Raw genomic sequence first — 20,584 nt, 5'->3', positions numbered from 1 at the left:
TACACGAACATTCAGGTCCAAGCCCCCATCGCAAGCCAATTGCGACAGTGGCAATGAGGCACTCCCTAAGAGCAAGAGGAAGAAACCTTAAGAGAAACCTAGACTTAAGAAGGGGAACCCGTCCTCCTGTGGTCGACACTGGATAGCAATCAGCGTTAGTAACAGCTAGGCACCTCACTATTTTTTTAAAGAAAATTATTTTGGCTGTGTTTGAGGTCACTCGCTTGTTGAAACATCCATCTTCTTCCCAGATCCTTCCTCTTAGTGGACAAGATTAAATTCTCCTCTAATATGTTTTGTTACATTCATGTTTCCTTCGATGATGTCCAATGTCTCAATACCATTGACAGAAAAGCATATTATGATGCTCCCACTTCTGTGTATCCCTCTGGTTATTGTATTCTTAGGATCATACTCACAATGAATTATGAATCATTGCTAAAGAGGTATATTTTAGCTTCACCTGAAACACTGCAGTTCATTGCCTGCTGCTTTGTGTAGCTGTTGTTCTTTCTGCTTTCAAGTTGTCATGCAACTGTTTTTCTGTGACCACAGGCTTCTGACCCATCTTCTTTATCTAAAGGCACACTTTGAAACACTACATGGAGCATCTGTCCAGGAGGTTTAGCTCCATGAAATTTCCACTTACATATTATTGAACCAAATGTACAGACAGAGGTGTCTCAGGTTCTTGCTATGACTCTGTAGCTTTTTTACTCTAGCAAAGGTTTTTTTTACTTTCACCATGAGTGCTGCTTGTTACAGTTGGATTGGTGTGTCATTCTTTTTATGTTGTATTTCCTGGTTTGGATCTGTCCCTTACATTGATCTGTTTATCTGAAATTATTACTGCCAAGGGTGGCACAATCAGGTATAAGTTTAGGGAGCAACATTCAAGTAAAAAGAAAACAAAACACTATCAAAGAGTATCTGCTCAATGCTAGGAAGCAAAATTACGCAAAAGAATGTAAACATTCAAAGCAAAAGTAAACACTGATTTTTGCTTTAACGGGAACTGAACACTGAAGGCTATTTGAGTTTATCATTGTAGTCTCAGGAAGCAGGTGACCGTTCCCTGTTGTAATGGTGTGGCAATCAGTAACAGAGTCAGGTTTGGACGTGTAACATACACACACACACACACACACACACACACACACACACACACACACACACACACACACACACACACACACACACACACACAAAAAAAATATGGTTTTAGATCTGATTAAGCTCAGCAGTTAATTGCAAGGGTCAGTTGTTGAGTTAAAAGTAGCAAAATCACCAAACTGTTCTGGACACATTTTGTCACCTTTAAGTCAATTACTCACAGTCAGAAGATTTGTGTTGGTCAACTTAATCACATTTTTAAATGGTGCTGATCTCTTCTACTGTCTCAAACATCAACTTTACACAGTGTAGCAAGTAAATATGACAGGTCAGTTTCACGAGTATAATGGGATTCTGTCATCACTTTGAATAGTAAGTTCTGGAAGCAACAAGAAAAGATCAAAAACAGAAAAGGGTTAATTTCCTCAATAACAGAGATTTATCTAAAATATAAAGAAAAGCTCCATCTAAATCCTTTCATCTGTCTTTTTCTGATGTCTATGTCAGAAAATGGCCAGAACCTGGAATTTCCCTGGCCAAGAATGAATCAGTCAGAACAGAACAGTGTGTATATCTTTTTGCAACAATTGCAATGCAAATGTGGATTTCCCCATGAATTTGAGATGTAGGGTAATATGGATTTCAAATGTTATCCAAACCTGATTGGATATGACTCTGCAAGTGTGACAAAGCTGTGTTTTATGCTGGTGATATTAGCATTATTGTAGCTGTAGAAATTGTTTAAAAAAGGCTGCTTATAAAGCAAACTAGAATTCTTATAACCTTATGATTATATGGTGTATTTGTTTTGGAGTGCTAATCTTCGGATGGCTCCCTCTTAATTCAAATGCTGTAAAAAGGTCTTGCTTGATATTGATTTGCTTTTCTAACCAAAGAGACTCTTTAACTTGATAACACCATAATAACAAGCCTTAGTTTGGACGAAAAAAAATTTGGGTGTAGGGATTAAACCAGACAAGAGTAAAGCAGTCGTAGGTTTGGGAGAAAAGAAGCTAAAACCTCTGGCTTTGCACCAATCAACATTTTTCTTCTCTGATTACAAATCTACTCTAGTACATGAACAGGTAGTTGGATGACATTCTTGAAGGTAAATGAGGGAAAAGATAGTTGGAACATACTGTCGATTGACCTTTTATGTTGTGCAGAGTTCCATGATCTAACTCAAGATAGAAATCAGTCTTTGTCCCATAAATTCCATGTTTGAACTGAACTGTTACTGTGACAATTCTCCTATGAAGTTTGGCAAATCAAAGTGGTGAGTCAGAACCCATTTTTGCTTGTAAAGATTAAGCCTCCTCTTATTCCTAATTCTGACACCCTCACCTGCAAACAGTTCACTTGCTTATTATGGAATGTTCCAAAATCATGTAACTTGAATATTGTATGAATTTTTTCTCTTATTGTGTCCTTGTCCCAATTTTTTTTTGTGTGTGTGTGTTGCAGGCATCAAAGATGATTCAGGTGATTCAGCTTCACTACATCTCTACTGGGAAGAAGCTCTGGAGTGAGAGCAAGCAGGACTGCAGAGAAAAAGGAGTTTTAAAAACAATCAAAAGCAATACGTGAGGAATAACAGGCCAAGAGGAACAAGTGAGATCAATCGAAAGGAACAAGCTTTGTTCCAAAAACTAGTGAAAGAGCAAAAATTGGTTACATAGTGATTTTACTACAACTGTTGTCCAAAAGGGTTTTCCTGAAATTTAGAATGTGGGAATGGAGCTCAGTGACAGGAACACAAGACTCAACTTTGACAGTAATATGTTGCATAATATTTGAGAAATCCTGTTAACACTGGGTAACATATAACAGTTCTGTTTAAACTACTGCTTCTACTCAAGCATGGATACCTGAAGAAAACTGCTGTTTGCATAACACGTCACTGAGCAAAAACAAACAATACAACATGTGCCAACTTGTGGCAATCTGTGACATTAGTTCTAGGCCTTCAGTTCAGGCTATAGATATCTACAATAATGCTAATGTCTGATAGCATGTTAGTATTAATTTAAAGCAAAGCTAAAGGAATTCACACAATAAAAAAAAAACAGATTCAACATGGACATTTGAAGCATGTAAAAGGCATTCCATGTTTTATTTGAAGCACTATAAGGGTGGATATTAACATATTGCAGTTTTCAGAACAAAACCCTATATCTCCAAAATGATAACTTTACAGGAGAAGGAAGAAACCTACTTTACTTTTAATCTAAGTCAATGGAACCAGATTTTTTTTATAATCATTTTGGGCCATTTCCTTTGGTCCACTCTTCATTAAATTTATAAACGGTGTAAAGGACCACAGGAAAAAATTGTCAAAAACTTAAAAACAACAAAAATGGAGACACGAGGTTCTTCTGAAAGCAGAGATATATATCTTAACTTCTAGTAGTTCTTTAAAATTGTGCATACTTAAGATCCAATTTTGGAATTATATTGGTGCTTAGCCATGGTTGCATCAACGTTAGCATATCCAGGGATCTGAAATGGGAGAGGAACATGCTGTCAATAGCCAAGAGAGCACAGCAGAGAATATTCTTCCTAAGACAGCTAAAGAAATTTAACCTGCCACAGATGATCTAGTTCTAAACAGCAAACATAGAGCCAATCACCACATTAAAATGAACATTAGATGTGGTTTGCCAACACTTCAGGATATCTACAACAACAGGGAGACGAAGCATGGCCTCTCTTATGCATCACCTTCCAGCCTCTTCCCTTTCACAGAAGATTCAGGGCCATCAAAACCAGCCCAACCAGACATGCTAACAGCTCCTGTTTGGTAAAATGCTGATTGTCACACTAAAGGCCAGAAAGAGAAGTACAGTAGGGTGCATTTAACTTCCCTAAAGCAAAACCGCAAAGACTACACTGCTCAAAAAAATAAAGGGAACACTCAAATAACACATCCTAGATCTGAATGAATTAAATATTCTCATTGAATTCTTTGTTCTGTACAAAGCTGAATGTGCTGACAACAAAATCACACAAAAATCATCAATGGAAATCAAATTTATTAACCAATGGAGGCCTGGATTTGGAGTCACACACAAAATTAAAGTGGAAAAACACACTACAGGCTGATCCAACTTTGATGTAATGTCCTTAAAACAAGTCAAAATGAGGCTCAGTATTGTGTGTGGCCTCCACGTGCCTGTATGATCTCGCTACAATGTCTGGGCATGCTCCTGATGAGGTGGCGGATGGTCTCCTGAGGGATCTCCTCCCAGACTTGGACTAAAGCATCCGCCAACTCCTGGACAGTCTGTGGTGCAACGTAGCGTTGGTGGATGGAGCGAGACATGATGTCCCAGATGTGCTCAATCGGATTCAGGTCTGGGTAATGGGCGGGCCAGTCCATAGCTTCAATGCCTTCATCTTGCAGGAACTGCTGACACACTCCAGCCACATGAGGTCTAGCATTGTCCTGCATTAGGTGGAACCCAGGGCCACCCACACCAGCATATGGTCTCCAAGGGGGTCTGAGGATCTCATCTCGGTACCTAATGGCAGTCAGGCTACCTCTGGCGAGCACATCTCTCCAAAGAAATGCCACCCCACACCATTACTGACCTACTGCTAAACCAGTCATGCTGAAGGATGTTGCAGGCAGCAGATCGCTCTCCACGGTGTCTCCAGACTCTGTCGCGTCTGTCACATGTGCTCAGTGTGAACCTGCTTTCATCTGTGAAGATCACAGGGCGCCAGTGGCGAATTTGCCAATCCTGGTCTTCTCTGGCAAATGCTAAGCATCCTGCACGGTGTTGGGCTGTGAGCACAACCCCCATCTGTGGACATCGGGCCCTCATACCATCCTCATGGAGTCGGTTTCTAACCGTTTGTGCAGACACATGCACATTTGTGGCCTGCTGGAAGTCATTTTGCAGGGCTCTGGCAGTGCTCCTCCTGTTCCTCCTTGCACAATGGTGGAGGTAGCGGTCCTGCTGCTGGGTTGTTGCCCTCCTACGGCCTCCTCCACGTCTCCTGGTGTACTGGCCTGTCTCCTGGTAGCGCCTCCAGCCTCTGGACACTACGCTGACAGACACAGCAAACCTTCTTGCCACAGCTCGCATTGATGTGCCATCTTGGATGAGCTGCACTACCTGAGCCACTTGTGTGGGTTGTAGAGTCCGTCTCATGCTACCACGAGTGTGAAAGCACCACCAGCATTCAAAAGTGACCAAAACATCAGCCAGAAAGCAGAAAGGTACTGAGAAGTGGTTTGTGGTCTCCACCTGCAGAACCACTCCTTTATTGAGTGTGTCTTGCTAATTGGCAATAATTTCCACCTGTTGTCTATTCCATTTGCACAACAGCTGTGAAATTGATTGTCAATCAGTGTTGCTTCCTAAGTGGACAGTTTGATTTCACAGAAGTTTGATTTACTTGGAGTTGTATTGTGTTGTTTAAGTGTTCCATTTATTTTTTTGAGCAGTGTATTTTTAGATAAAACAATCTGATACTTTGGGGTACAACAGTTGCACCACATGCTGTTAGAAATAAAGGTTCTGTGCAGGTACATTTTTCATTCATCGTGGTACAAACAATGTAAATGTACCCTCAAATGTACAACAGTGGGTTTAAGGTCCAACTGCACATGTTAAATAAGGTTGCCCCCGGGAAAAGTCCATATATAATTTCAATGGATTATGGTATAATTATGTTTCCTGACCAAAAGTACTGAGATGTACCTTTGAGGGAACTACCCCAGTGACAGTTAATTACCTGAGTGTTGGGATACTGGCCAGGTGGCTGGTGCAATTCTAGGACTGTTTTTGTTTTTCTTTCAGACATTGCATCACTCACACACTTTCAGTTCTTGCTCCTTGACCTTTCTGTGGTTTCCAAGGTTGATGTCCTGATCAGGGCATTGCAAGATCAGCAAATAAAATGAATAAAAGCGTATGCAAGCAATCGTAACACACAGTCACATTCAGAGCTTTACTTCACTCAGCTTCATTGAAGACAACAAGACTTACAGGACCAAAGTCATCATGGAACGTGAGAGGCCAGGTGCAGTATATTCACACACACACACACACACACACACACACACACACACACACACACACACACACACACACACACACACACAGTCTCTTTTTCTCATGCTTCTGCATTTCCACAGCATTATATCACTGTAACTACTCTCTTAAAAAATAGTATTAATTAACAACACACATTTCTGTTTGTACTACTTTGCTATAATTTGTGTCAGGTTATAGAAATTCAGAACATGTGTGGCACAGAAATTGTAATTAGAATGCATAATTTGTGTTCAATCTGAATACACTGTCGGTAATAAATAACATTACAAGCTAGTTAGAAAGACTAGGCAGGAAAATAGGAAAGGCAAAGCTGTGTTTTGTTAAAAGGTTTTCCTAATCATGACTAACAAACTGTGCTTATAATGTCACAATTAAAATTTTTTAATTATTGATGGGAAAATTGTCCTTACACAGAGTTGAACTGATGTAATCAGAAACATTTACCCCTACGTACCTTTCTGACATTATATTTCTTATTATTAGGCATTTTTAGCTCAATTCTTTCTCAATAACAATTTTCCTCATTTTGACCACCACCAGATGAGACAGGTGTTATATTAGCTGCATGCTAGCTGTGGTGTATTTACTGTTCCACAATCCTTAATACCAGTAAATTAGATTAAGTGACCCTTATTAGTCCCACAATGGGGAAATTTCACCTCCGCAATGTAACCCATCTGTGAAGTGAAACACCACATACACACTAGTGAACACACACACTAGGGGGCAGTGAGCACCCCTGCATGGAATAAGCAGCCCTATCCGCAGCACCCAGGGAGCAGTTGGGGTTTAGGTGCCTTTTTCAAGGGCACCTCAGTCATGTACTGTCGGCTCAGTGGCTCAAACCGGCAACCTTCCAGTTAGACATAGTAGACTGAAGCCTCTAAGAAATATTTGAGCAATTTCACTTTTATGAGGAAATTTGACTATGAATTATCGATGTACACAAAAATGCAAATAGCTCACCCATGTGGACAATCTTCAGATTGATGGAGAGAGTTAGTTAGTGAGTTAGAAGCCCAGCCAATGAACTGCTTCAGATGTAAAAATGATTGAACTTGTTTGTTTGAAATTATCGCAAATGCCAGGATTAATTTAGGTCAGTATAGGCTTCTTTATTACGTAAACATATGAGGGCCCTTTAAGAGCCTTGCCCAAAAGACCCAAGATTCTTTCAAGGCCAAATCTATTTGCTAAATTCTGCACTATGGAAAACTGAATTGATAACTTCTCAATAGCCAGCCCTATAATGCATCATACAGACTTAACCCACAGTAAAGTACTGTATCAAGATCTACAGCACACACCAACTTATGTTTAGAATGTATTATAAATTCTGTGGTGTGGGCCTTATTACTTCTTCCAATTGATCAAGCATCTGAAAAACTGATACATTTGAAAATTCTGAAATTTATGAATTTCTTTATAATTTCAGTAATCATCAATTCACGGAGCAGATGCTACAAAGTGACCAGAGTGTGTCTGGGCCTGATGTATGTTCTCCTGCTGCCTGCCATCACAGCGATGCATGTTACATTGGAGAGTGATCAGTCGCAGGCCAATGCCAACAAGATGATGAAGGAAGACCAGTTAGAGCACTTAAAGACCAGTTATGAGAAACTGAAGACAGAGAGAGACCAGTTACAAGCCAGTTACAATAACCTTGCAACAGAGAGAGATCAGTTACAGGACAAAGTGAAGGAAATAACTAAAGAAAAAGACAAACTGGAGGCCCATTTCATCCTCACGAGAATCCTATTGGACCGGCTACAGAAGGAGAAAGATGGACTTCAGAAGAGCTTCACTGATCCTGGTGAGTAAATACCAGTTTTTAAAGAGACAAATGGCTCTCCAAAAATCATGATGGAAGAAAACATTGTAAATATGTTTGTAAATACATTGTAAAACAACATTTCAGAATATTACTTTTTCATTAATGTAGAACTACATTTATAACTTCTAATCCATATATACAGTATATACAGCAATATTTTTGCTGGCCATTCTGTTCTCTTCTTTGGCCTTCAACCTTCAATGTACAAAATAATAGCTTCAGTTTGGTTAACTGGGCTTACAGTCAGAGGTGAGGCTTGATTTGGTCAAGGATGATTTTTTTTTCCTGTCAAAGATACTCTCAATAGTTTTCTCCACCAAAGCTTTCACATCCATAAAGAACCACAGGAAATAATATAGCCTGGGTAATTCTGGTCTTTGTTAGTGGAGACACATTATTACATTTGAAGATCTTTTTAATTTTCTTCATCCTTGTTCTTCTGAGGGCAATATTGTGTCATATCTGGTCAGCTTGTTGTTAATAATTGATTTAAGGAGGCAAAAGCTGCCCACCACTTCTACGTCTTCACCATTTATGGTAAAGTAAGCAGGGATCATCATATACTTATTTTCTTCATATTGAATGGATGTCTCATCTTTTCAGTCTGTCCTTAACTTCTGTGATCTTCTGGTGATAGAGTCAACAGGGTTGGAACAATGACAATGAAAGCCACTCTGTTTCTTCTCTATCGTGCATGACCTATGATGGAGATGTTGTGTTTTCCTGAGTGAAAGTGTCCTAATCCAGTCCATTTTAGTTTGCTGATCCCTAAGATGTTAAAGTACGGATGGACCATTTCCATTTTCACTGCTTGTTTTATACCATGTTTCACACTCCATACATTTCAGGTACAGTTGTTTTTTTCAGCTTTGAGTTGTCTTTTTTCATTTGTCAATATCAGCAACAAGTCATCCAGACAGATTTAAACTAGCTGCTAGTCCAATTTTGTGACACTCAACAAGCACCCTGTCATGCCTATCCTCGTGGTTTTCTTGGTAAAGGACATAAATGACATATCATTGCCTTCTTCCAGGCAGTAAAATTGTTGCATTTGCCATGGTCACCTTTATGACCATCGGCTGCTAATATTGCTCTAATTTGCTGCCTTAATAGCTGGTAGGTTTAGTCTTTCACATGTGCTAGATCTTTCTACTATAAGAGACCCTAAAAGGAGTTAAAACTCCAGGTAATTCAGCTCTCTGCTTCCTCAGTGCAGGCAAATCTCCTCACCTCAACGCCTTCACTCCTCTCTATGAAAAGAGTAAAAATGATTCTTTAAGTAATATTTTGACAGCAAATTAACTCGAGATTACTAGAAATACTGTGATGTTTGTTTCTTTATGGAAATCTGTATTCCCACTGTCCATGTTATAGGAAATTTCAAGGTTGGAGACCGGGTCAGGGTGAAAGCCTCTGTTACTACTCCAAAATACAAGTGGGGAAGTGCATCTCACAGCAGTGTTGGTGTGGTTACAGGCAAGAACATTTACTTTCATTTGCACAGTCATGTATGCAACTGTTAACTATCAACTATGACTTGCAGTTCTATTGAATATTCATATATCCATCTCACTAAATCTGTCTTGCTCTGTAGAGGTTGGTGACGAAACTATGATGGTGGATTTTCCTGAGCATAAATCTTGGAAGGCTGCAATTTCTGAAATGGAACTGGCTCCCAGTAGGGATTCAGGTAAGACTGACTATTATGGTGACACTTGGTGGTGGAACTCTATTTTTGTTACTCCCTTAAATTGTTTTCTGAATCACAGACTAAATATGGGTTTCTGATGCATCCTCACCTTGAAATACATCAGGGGTCTACTGACCTTTTTTTACTCCAAGGATTGTGGGAAAATATTAAGATTAAATTAATTTAAAATGAGCTCCTGTAACTACATGAAATGTTGTGATATTTTTTCCTTACAATTAAATCTGTATTTCTTCGTTGGTACAGGATGCATCAGGGTTGGAGACCGGGTAAAGGTGAAAGCCTCTGTAAGTTCTCCAAAACATGGATGGGGAGATGTCACTAGCAAGAGTGTTGGTGTGGTTACAGGCAAGAACATTTACAGTCAATTAAACTGGAAAAATGTAATTGTGATATTAAGTAATCATTTATTAAATAAAACTAAACCTGTAATAACTGTATATGGTTTAACAATGACATTTTTCTCCTCTACCTCTGCAGCTCTGGATGGTGAAAGTTTGACCATTGAATTTCCTGAGCATAAATCTTGGAAAGGTCTAGTTTCTGAAATGGAACTGGCTTCCAGTGCTGACTCAGGTAAGTTTGAATATTACAGTTACACTACAAGAAAGCATGCGCAGTGGTTCTCAAACCAGTCCTTGGTGCCACTTAAGACAGTGCACTTTTTTTTGCTTTTAACCTTCACTACACCTTGAAATGTATCTGCTTTCAGGTGCAACCATTGCTATTTGAGCATTTAATTGCAAGTGAGCACACAGCTTGTATATTCTCCAGTGAAAAGCACTGTCATTAGAATGGGTCACCACGCCCAGTACCAAAAACATGTACATTTGTTGTCATCCTTAACATTAAAGTCACTGTAGCAACCCCTGACGACTTCATACAGACTGGATGATAAACCATTACGATCATGATTTGTTAACAAGTTCTGCTAAAATATTAGAAGTGAAGGTTAACTTTTCTGTACTAGCCTTTTAGTTCCTTTCAGCCCCATTCTTTGAAGACTTGTTCGCAGACACACTCTGGCATTTTGTAATCATGTTTTTGATTTAACGGGGGAAATAGGAAGAGGCCAGGCTCTTTATAAACTGGCTTTGGTCACGTGCTGCAAGAAGTTAGCACATGTTAATGTACCCTGCCAATGAATTCTGACACAGGATGTCATTCTGTTCACATGTGACACTGTACAATTTTTAATAACAAAAGGTATGAATGGACACACAAACTGGGAATATTTGCTGAGAATATGCTAAAATATATTATCTCAGCAGATTAATGGTGTTTCCTTAATGAAATCAATATTTTCTTTAACTATGTTACAGGATACTTCAGGGTTGGAGACCAGGTCAGGGTGAAAGCCTCTGTTAATACTCCAAAATATGAGTGGGGAGATGCCTCTCACAAGAGTGTTGGTGTGATTACAGGCAAGAACATTTACAGATATTTATACAGTCATTTACACAGTGACTTACACGACTGGAAAAATGCAACTGTTACTCAGAGTTCTTCATAAAGTTGCACTAAATGTATAACAACTCTAAATAGTAAACAGTGCATTTTTATCTGCCTCTTCAGCTATTAATGGTGAAAAAATGACTGTAGATTTTCCTGAGCATAAATCCTGGAATGGTTTAGTATCTGAAATGGAACTGGCTCCCAGTGCTGACCAAGGTAAGACTGACTTATCATGACATCATAAAATTGAATGAACTGCTTATAGGATTATAGGGCTTCAGTCATATATCTGGCCAAAAATCAAAAGTACACTATAATGCCCTTACCGTAATTCATAGTGAATTAGACAAGATGTGTTTGGTGTGTGAAGTTTACTAGTTTTGCACTTGAACCACATGGCTAGCATGTAATGAAAGCTTATTGTCACCTGGAGTTGAGAGGGTTACTTGAAAAATGTATTTTGCTGCAGATTACTGTTTGTTTGTTAAAAATGTAATTTGTAACACAATCAAAAAAAAAAACTAAATTACCTTTATGTAATCTGAGTATTTTCCTTTTGGATTACTTGTGTAACTGAACTGATCCAGAACTGATCACATGCTCACAGATGGAATTAGAAAAAGAGTCTTTGCTGATTGAAACAATATCCAAACTCAGTCAAAACAGAGGCAATGGTCAGATCCAAAACAATCCAAAAACACAAAAAGACAAACACCCGAAGGCATCAAAATCCAAAAGGGCAGGGTCGAAAATCCAGAAAAAAACAGTCAGAAAAGAAAAACTGCTCAGTAGCTCACAAGAAAGCAATACCTCACAAAGATCTAACTAAAGCCTGGGCTTTAAATACTGTCATAGGTCACATACACAAGGAAGACACGTGAAACATATCAGTATTCTGGTGAAGCAGAATCATGATAGGTTGTGGAATAAGAGTCAACAGTCATGAGATCCCAAGGAAGTTCTGGGAGTTGGAGTTTTCACCTGATCCAGATGGATGTGTGACAACCTGTCTGTTGACTAGTAATTTAATTATATAAATACGAGAGAAAATCAGCTTTAGCACGATGACCTCATAACACAAGACAAACAGAGATACAAAACAGAGATACATTCAGAAATATATTCTGTTCTTAATGTGTGACTGTGTACATCAATTTAGACCTTTCAGTCAATACAAGTCTGACAGATATGGCTATGTCCTATTGTTCTCAGTCTGGTTCCTTTTCTGTGCCATGTGGAATGTTCTTAATCTCAGTTAGATTTTTAATGTTACTTAAATGTTTCAAACTATAATACAGACCTACATCATCCCTAACAGCAAGAAAACTACTGTTTTTTTCTATGACTCATTTAAAAGCATGAGTGCATTCAAAACACCATACAAAATTAATTTCTGTACTTAGGAAATCTGCTCTAGGAAACGGCTTTAGGAAAAATTTTATTCTGCCAAACCAAAAAACACCGGAGTTCTCCTTTAGTAATAGGAGTGGGAAAATTAACAATCCTGTTTAATTTTATATCGACATGTTGTGTCTGGAAAATGAGCCCATTTTCCATTTTACAGTGGCTTTTCCAAATTCAAATTGTGTAACAGCTGCAGGTATAATTAAAACATGGTTATGTATTACAGGATACTTCAGGATTGGAGACCGGGTCAGGGTGAAACCCTCTGTTAATACTCCAAAATATGAGTGGGGACGTGCTTCTCACAAGAGTGTTGGTGTGGTGAAAGGTAAGAACATTTACAGTCATTTGCTCAGTGATTTATGCAGTGATTTATACAACTGGAAAAATGTAATCATTACTCAGAGTTCTTCATAAAGTAATCACATCAGTTGCACTGAATTTGTAACAACTCCAAATGGTAAACAGAGCCTTTTTCTCTGCCTCTTCAGCTATTAATGGTGAAAGTATGACTGTAGATTTTCCTGAGCATGAATCTTGGAAGGCTGCAGTCTCTGAAATGGAACTGGCTCCCAGTGCTGACTTAGGTAAGACTGACTATTAATGAACAAGTAATGAATGCTTATAGTCATCTGCAAACTACGTGCCTGATTCATTACACACTTGTCTCAAATTACATCACACTGTTTATCTGGTGTCTGATGGTGATGGTCTATCACCATATGTGTGTCCGGGGTTGGGAGGGTTTCTTAAAAATTTATTATTACGTGTTTATAACCTAAATCAAAAAATCTGTAACATATTCTGCTTCCTTTACTTTAAGATTACTTCTGTTTTGTTAAATCATCTAATTCATACAAGAGAATTTCAGCAGGATGAAAACAATCTCCACAGAAATGCACAGATGATGTGTAACAGTCTGTATATGTGCTATATGTTCTCCAATTTGGAAATGTCATTAAATATTTAAGTGGATTTAATCAGGTATTCAAAAAAGGCATGCATAGTTTAGAATATAACAGTGATAGAATTGCAATATTGTGGCCCATCAGCTTTACATTCCTATTTTGTTGCACAAGGTGGTCTACCTGTCAAACTGCACTCACTTGTGTGACGTGAATTTCCTAGCTCCTACTCATACTACAACCTCAGAGAAATGTTTTACCTGATTATGCCCTGTTAATTTCACCTGATAATTAACTTTCTAGCTCTCATTAAACTAAGTAATGATTTACTAAATTATTATTGCTGTAATGAAAATACTCATCATTTGGATTACATTAGCTGATGCTACAATTGCGAATTCATTGTTTCACAATACATACAATCCATAGGGGATCCATACAGTCCTGTTAAGGATACAAAAAGGTAACCCCTTATGACCTAATACTCAGTAAGTGCATGGAAAACAATGCAAAGTGATTTCCTTTTTTTTTTTAAAGTGAGGAACAGAACTACAACAACAAAACAACTACAATAAACAAAACCCACAGCTTGTGCAAAACAAAGCAGCAAGGATAGTAACACAGCAGAAAATGAAATCATTAGCATCTCTCCACTGGCTGCCTCTTTAGAGCTGACTACAAACCTCTATTACTACTTTAAATCTCTTAGTGGTATAAGACATCTGAATGGCTTCCAAATCATGCATTAAGATTTTACTGCTAGACTTCTGCACATTCCAGGTATGACACTTAAAAACAGGGGTGAAGCATCCTTTTGTTTTTATGCAGCAAATCCCTAAAAGTGTACCAACAAATATCCACCAGGCTGCCCCTTTCACTGACTTGACTCTTCTAACCATGTTACAGGACAATTCAGGGTAGGAGACCGGGTCAGGGTGAAAGCCTCTGTTAGCTCTCCAAAGCATGAATGGGGAGGTGTATCTCACTCAAGTGTTGGTGTGGTTAAAGGCAAGAACATTTATACAGCCATTTATACAACTGTAAACAAGTAACTGTGATAGATTATTATCATGCAAAATACATAACATGTGCACATGGTCATTTTTTCTCTACACCTACAGCCCTTGATGGTGAAAGAATGACTGTGGATTTTCCTGAACAAAAATCTTGGACAGCTGCAGCTTCTGAAATGGAACTGGCTCCCAAAGCTGGTAAGCTTGATAGAGTTTTCGCAGCAGATTAAAAGGTCTTCTCATAAATGTCTCAAAAATATTATTTATGTAAGAGGTGATAAAGCTGATGATGATGCCTGAAGAGAATGCTGAAAAGATTCACTGGGTAAATCAAACTAATTCGGAATCATCTGCCAAAGAAATATTTGCCAACAGAGGTCCTGGTCATAAACTGATCACTGATAAAGAAGTAGGACAGCATAACTGATAAAGTTTCTCTCTCTATATATCTATATGTGTGTAAAAGTACTGCAATTGATTTTAACATCTTGACTAATATGGTGACACCATGATAATGAATGGGGTCAGATATTAATCTCATGATGACCTGATTTTCACAACTGTCCCCTTAACCTGAATGTGGTTGATCTGCCAAAGCATGTTTGATGTCTGAGGTTTACTTATGTTTGTACTTTACCTGTAAGGTGAACAAATATTGGACCTGTTAGCATCATGCAATCTATATGCCTAAATTATTGCCTACTAGTAAACCATGTCAGATTGGTATATAATTATAGACTGTATGCAGAATTCACGATGAATTCAGGCACAATTTTAAAATATGCATTTACTGTATGTAAAGGCATGTGGTTTGAACAGGCGGCTATTACCTTCCAATATCTGTTAGCTACATTAGCCTTGAAGCTCCAGTACTAAACCAAAAAAAGCTAACTTTGGACAACAAACATGTCTTGGCTGAATAACTACATTCAGGGAAAATGTCTGTTTGACATTTATCTGTTTGAAGTAAGCAAGATAACAAATCGACTCTCATTTTCTGAAAAATACTAAGCAAGTTAATAAATGAATTGTTGTTATTGTCTGGAAAATGTAATTTTTTGTCTCCTTAATTAAATCAACACTTCTTCTGACCTTGTTATAGAAATATTCAGAGTTGGTGACCGGGTTAGGGTGAAAGCCTCTGTTAGTACTCCAAAATACAAGTGGGGAGGTGCCTCTCACAACAGTGTTGGTGTGGTTTCAGGTAAGTACATGCACAGTCACAATGACTCAAATTAGTTTACTGTATCCAGTCAACCACATAATTATTGTTACCCTTGGTAAAGATGGGTTAAAAAAATGATCATGAAAAAATATGAAAAAATTAAAATTAACCCTGAAAATGCAGGAGAAATCTTACCTTTAACTAACATAAATTTAAAGAAAAAATAAGAAATACGTATGTAAATAGATATATTTCTTAACAAAACCATATCACAATTATTGGCACCCCAAGCAATTCTTTTGAATTCTTTTGAACACTCTTAAGGGGTCATCAATGACTTCCTGTTTTAGTGTAACATAAACATGAGCTGCCACAGAGGGCAAATTCCCATAGGCCCTGTGCACACTTGGTATTAACATGCAACCTGAATGAACGAATCGTAAATGTACAGTGCTAAGTACAGATGTGAATGGCCTATAATGCGTCCTGGGGACACATTGTGATCTTACTCAAGCCACTTTTAGAGGTGGTCAGGGATGCATATGACTACATAACATATATGAAGCACAGTCAGTCAATGTGATCGGTGACTTTAAAAAAAGAAAAAGAAAAAAAACAGGTTAAAAGAGAAATCAGTAAACAATCTCACAACAGCATGTGTAAAAAAGTTATCACCCATCTGGGCTTTTGTGGAGAAACAGTATATTCGCCTGCAGCAAATGGGCAGTAGGTGGCAGCGTGTGTGTGGCAAGAGTGTGCTCTGCACTCTTCCGTTGTTCCTATTGAAGAGCATTTCTGTATGTTTTGCAGATCTCCTCTTATCTCCTCATTTAAAGATCAGTATTCGAACATCGTAAGGCCTTGTTTCTTGAGCCCGCAACATATACAGTGTAAACACTAAAAAGTCTTGATGCGTGACAGACAAAAGCAGCTGCTGTAGCTGCCTTTTCACCTCCTCTACCTTGTGTGTACAAGTTGCGTGAGCTGTTTATGTGGTCTAAAATGCCCTTTCATTTACACAAACACAGACTTGTGGTACATTTAGTCTGACAACAAATGCAGGGACAGACTGATGTAGTGAATGTGAGCAATACTCTTCCTCCAGTCACGAAATCCGATCACTCTGGATGCATTCCTGAAACATGGAAATGCCAGGTGTGAAGGGCTGCACCTCTAGTTCTCTTTATGATCAGATTACTCGAGATGGATGTTAATACCAAGTGTGAACAGGACTTTAGTCAGTCATGCACAGTATGACTGACTTGGAGAAGCTTAGAGAATCCACAAATTAAATGAGATAATAGATTGTTGACCCTCATAAACCTAGAAGTAGCTACAAAGAGCTACATGTCTGAAATGCCTAAATGCTTGATAAGTGCAACGAGTCAAGAGTGGTCTCAGATTCTTTGCTTTGTGTTAATCAATATCAAGTATTACAGGAGACAACTCAATGATCTCAATAAACGGAGGTGGAAGTACTAAATCCATAGTTGCTATTGATTATCATGCATGATTTTGTTAAAAGTATATGTTTCATAAGTTATATGTTTTGTTTTCTCTAAATGTAGATGAATTAAAAGGTTAGTTTTTTTCTCATGTTTTTATGGTTAATGTAATGAGACAGTAGGCTCCAGCACCCCCACGACCCAGAAGGATAAGCGGATTAGAAGGGGTCTGTGTGTGTCTGTGTGTGTGTGTGTGTGTGTGTGTGTGTGACGGGACAGAATTAGTCAGATGGTTGTGGTTAAAAGGTGAAAAAGAAGCTTTAGTTGTTTGTTTTTTTTTCTTTTTGCAGAGATTGATGGTGAAAGTTTGACTGTACATTTTCCTGAGCATGCATCTTGGAAAGGTATAGTTTCTGAAATGGAGCTGCTTCCCAGTGCATACTCAGGTAAGACTGATAGACTGAGAGAATAGACTGGTTCAGTCCGACTGTATAAATAGTATAAATTGCAATAGCATTTTATACGTTTAAACACTGGTACTGAAAAATATTGTTTTATGCATTTAGTCTTGCTTTACTGTTCATTTATTGGCATAAATATAGAAATGAATGTAGAATTCTAAGATTATTAGAGAGCTTTTATTTTCTAGCCTCCTGGAAGTCTACTTGTACCCAAGTACAAGTAAATAAAATTACTCAAGTAAGAGCATATGAGTAGTTCATTAAACAAAAATACTTAAGTACTGAGTTACTTTTTCATATTTCCAATGTCACTGCCTGAACATATTTCTGAGCTGACTCTCCTACATCACTGGAAATGATCTGTCCAGAAAAACACTAAAGCTAATGTTCTGAGAGCTGAGACTGATCACAATTCGCTCTGCTGCTGTTTTTATATTTAATATTTTGAATATTTACACACCTTTCTGTGAACTGTGAACTAAGGAACAAGGTTTACATCCAACTGCATGCATTTCATGGTTAGATGATAAGTCCTAACTTATCTGTTTCCAATAAAGTATTTGAGTCCCTGGAAGACTGTGCAGAGGTTGTTACTAATTAATTAGCTTTATTTAAGAAAGAAATTAGTCAAACTGATGAGTAGATTGATTAATTAATTAATCAGATCAGGCCAGCCAAAGACAGTGCCGCACAATCACTGTTCAGAGTTTATGAGGAGCCAGTGCCAAGACTAGATTATCTATCACAGCCGTTCACGGCCCTTTATCTCCAAAACAGTGACTAAACTAGGCTGTATGAACAGTAAACTGTAGGCTGTGAGCGACACTTGTTAACTAAAACAGTTGACAGACACTGGAATAAAATATACACAATAGATTAAGTTTATTAAACAATCATTATAAAAGAAAGAAGAAAACCATAAACATGGTGTCTATTCAGCTCAGACCAGCTAGCTCGGCTAACGCTGCCTCAGTCAAGTCGAGTTGTGAGAGCAGATCTGACCAGGTTACGTGTCTGGTCGCTGATAATAACACCGTTTTCTTTAGTTCATGTTAAATGAACATAGGTGAGCGTTTGGAGGCGGTCTGTTCCCCATGTGTGCTGGTTCAGTTCTCCTCTTTCTTGCTCCACTAAACTGGACATCTCTGTAGTGTTTTTCCTGCCGGAGCTGCTGTTTTTTTTAATCTTTTAAATTTAATTGGTTTCTAAGCAGATACACTCATCATTTATTTCTACTCTGTAACACTATGAAAATTAAAGTAGCGAAGTAAAAGTTAAAAATCAAAAATGAAAAGTAAAAGTACTGTAATTTAATTCTACTCAAAAAGTACCGTTACAGGGAAAACTGTACTCAATTACAGTTATGAGAGTAAATGTAATTCTGAATAACTGTAATTGAACTGAATAAATGTAATTGCATACCCCTCAGATTTTTTATGAATAAGATTTTTGTTGAATCAAGAACTCTGTTGGACACAGCTTGGAGCTTGGACACAGTCTGAAAGAATATGGAGGCAGAGTACAAGTGAAACATTATGATTATAATTTTTCTTTTCTGCCAGAATTCTGTAATTTCAAGCCTGGAGATAAGGTACGAGTGAAAGCCTCAGTAGAAAAACCAAAATACCAATGGGGATCTGTCAGTCATAAGAGTGTGGGCACGATCAAAGGCAAGTTTTATTTCATTTCACATACATATATAACTGTTTGAAATAAAGTGTATTTCTTCAGAATGATAAACTCTTTCTATCACAGTATGCTTTTAGGCTGTACATGTAAACCACATCAATGTTACATCTTAGCACTGTAGTGTACAATGTTAATAAATAAGTTTTTACCTCAGATATTGAGTATAAGGTCAGCATTCTGATCATATTAGCCACAGTTACCTGTATGTGTGAACCTAAGAGGAAGGAGACCAGAAAGCACTGACATACAGAAACTCATCACTACCCACAATATTAACATACAGAAATAAAACAGGCTCAGGCAAGTTATGCATTTATATGATCAAATCTTGTCAAAAGGAAGGAACAACTGGGCTCATAAAACTTTAGTCATGTTCTTTCACAATAAAACACAACATAGTTTTTAAAACTGGGATAAATGTGTCTTGCAGAAATTGTTGGACTTTTTCATTAATACATTTTTCCTTTTAATCTCTAATTAGCTCTGAAAATGGTGGTGGACTTTCCTGAGCATTCTGATTGGAGTGCAGATGCCTCAGACATGGAACTGGCTCCATAATAAGTAAATAAAGAAGACCAGATTACAGCATGAATCTCCACAAGAAAAATATTGCCTAATTCAAAATGATATGCAAGTGAATAAATCAAAAACTGTGATTTAACTGTAATCTAAATGTTGTCAGTAAAATCATATCCTTAACTATCACTATCAGATTTTGTGCATAAGGTTGTCTAATGATGTTAACTAGTTTTGTGTCATATGCTTGAATATAAATCAATCATATTTGAAACATCTGAGTAAGATTTGTCTGTTTTACCTTCCCACTTATAAATTAATGTGACAATCCTGACTCTTTACAATAAATTTATTTATATGACTCTTTTGCCAGATATAATTATTCTTCCTAACATACGATGACTCAAATGTTTGCATTAAAATATGTTGGTATTCATGTATCTGGCTCTTGCATTTTGCAAAAAATGATATTGGCAAGTGAAATCTAGTCAATATATCCAAAATTTCTCATTTTGAGATTGTGATTTTATAAGATTATTTAACTTATTTCAATTCATTTGTATTAAGTGATTAAGTCAGCTACTTCACTATATTAGCAGATAATTTAGTTTCTTTGAGGCATGTTTCTTAGAACAACATGATCAGCCATTACAGTGAGATAATTTGACCAACTAAAATCAGCTTACTGAAACAAGTAAAACTTATTAAAACAAGTAAGAAATGTCTGTGAATGTAATATAATAAATTTACAACAATCAGAAAATAAGAAGTAATAAATATTTAGGATAATTAGCATTTTTTTGTACTGCG

General features: G+C 37.6%; 1 protein-coding gene across 1 annotated transcript; it reads left to right on the top strand.

Moving 5' to 3' along the window:
* The first annotated feature begins 6,070 nt into the window (after positions 1-6,070).
* On the top strand, positions 6,071-20,135 carry LOC108444502 (E3 ubiquitin-protein ligase KEG-like). The gene is made up of 16 exons (XM_017725710.1): positions 6,071-6,144; positions 7,615-7,992; positions 9,388-9,489; positions 9,608-9,703; positions 9,968-10,069; positions 10,202-10,297; positions 11,044-11,145; positions 11,297-11,392; positions 12,807-12,908; positions 13,072-13,167; positions 14,392-14,493; positions 14,607-14,696; positions 15,601-15,702; positions 17,459-17,554; positions 19,132-19,239; positions 19,740-20,135. Exons 1-16 carry the CDS (start codon positions 6,126-6,128, stop codon positions 19,814-19,816), a joined length of 1,764 nt encoding a protein of 587 aa, XP_017581199.1. The 5' UTR covers positions 6,071-6,125; the 3' UTR covers positions 19,817-20,135.
* The last annotated feature ends 449 nt before the right edge of the window (positions 20,136-20,584 follow it).

This window comes from Pygocentrus nattereri, chromosome 4 (assembly GCF_015220715.1).
Source record: "Pygocentrus nattereri isolate fPygNat1 chromosome 4, fPygNat1.pri, whole genome shotgun sequence".
Lineage (NCBI taxonomy): Eukaryota > Metazoa > Chordata > Actinopteri > Characiformes > Serrasalmidae > Pygocentrus > Pygocentrus nattereri.
Note: the sequence above shows the minus strand (reverse complement) of the source record. Positions and strands in the feature narration are given on the sequence as shown.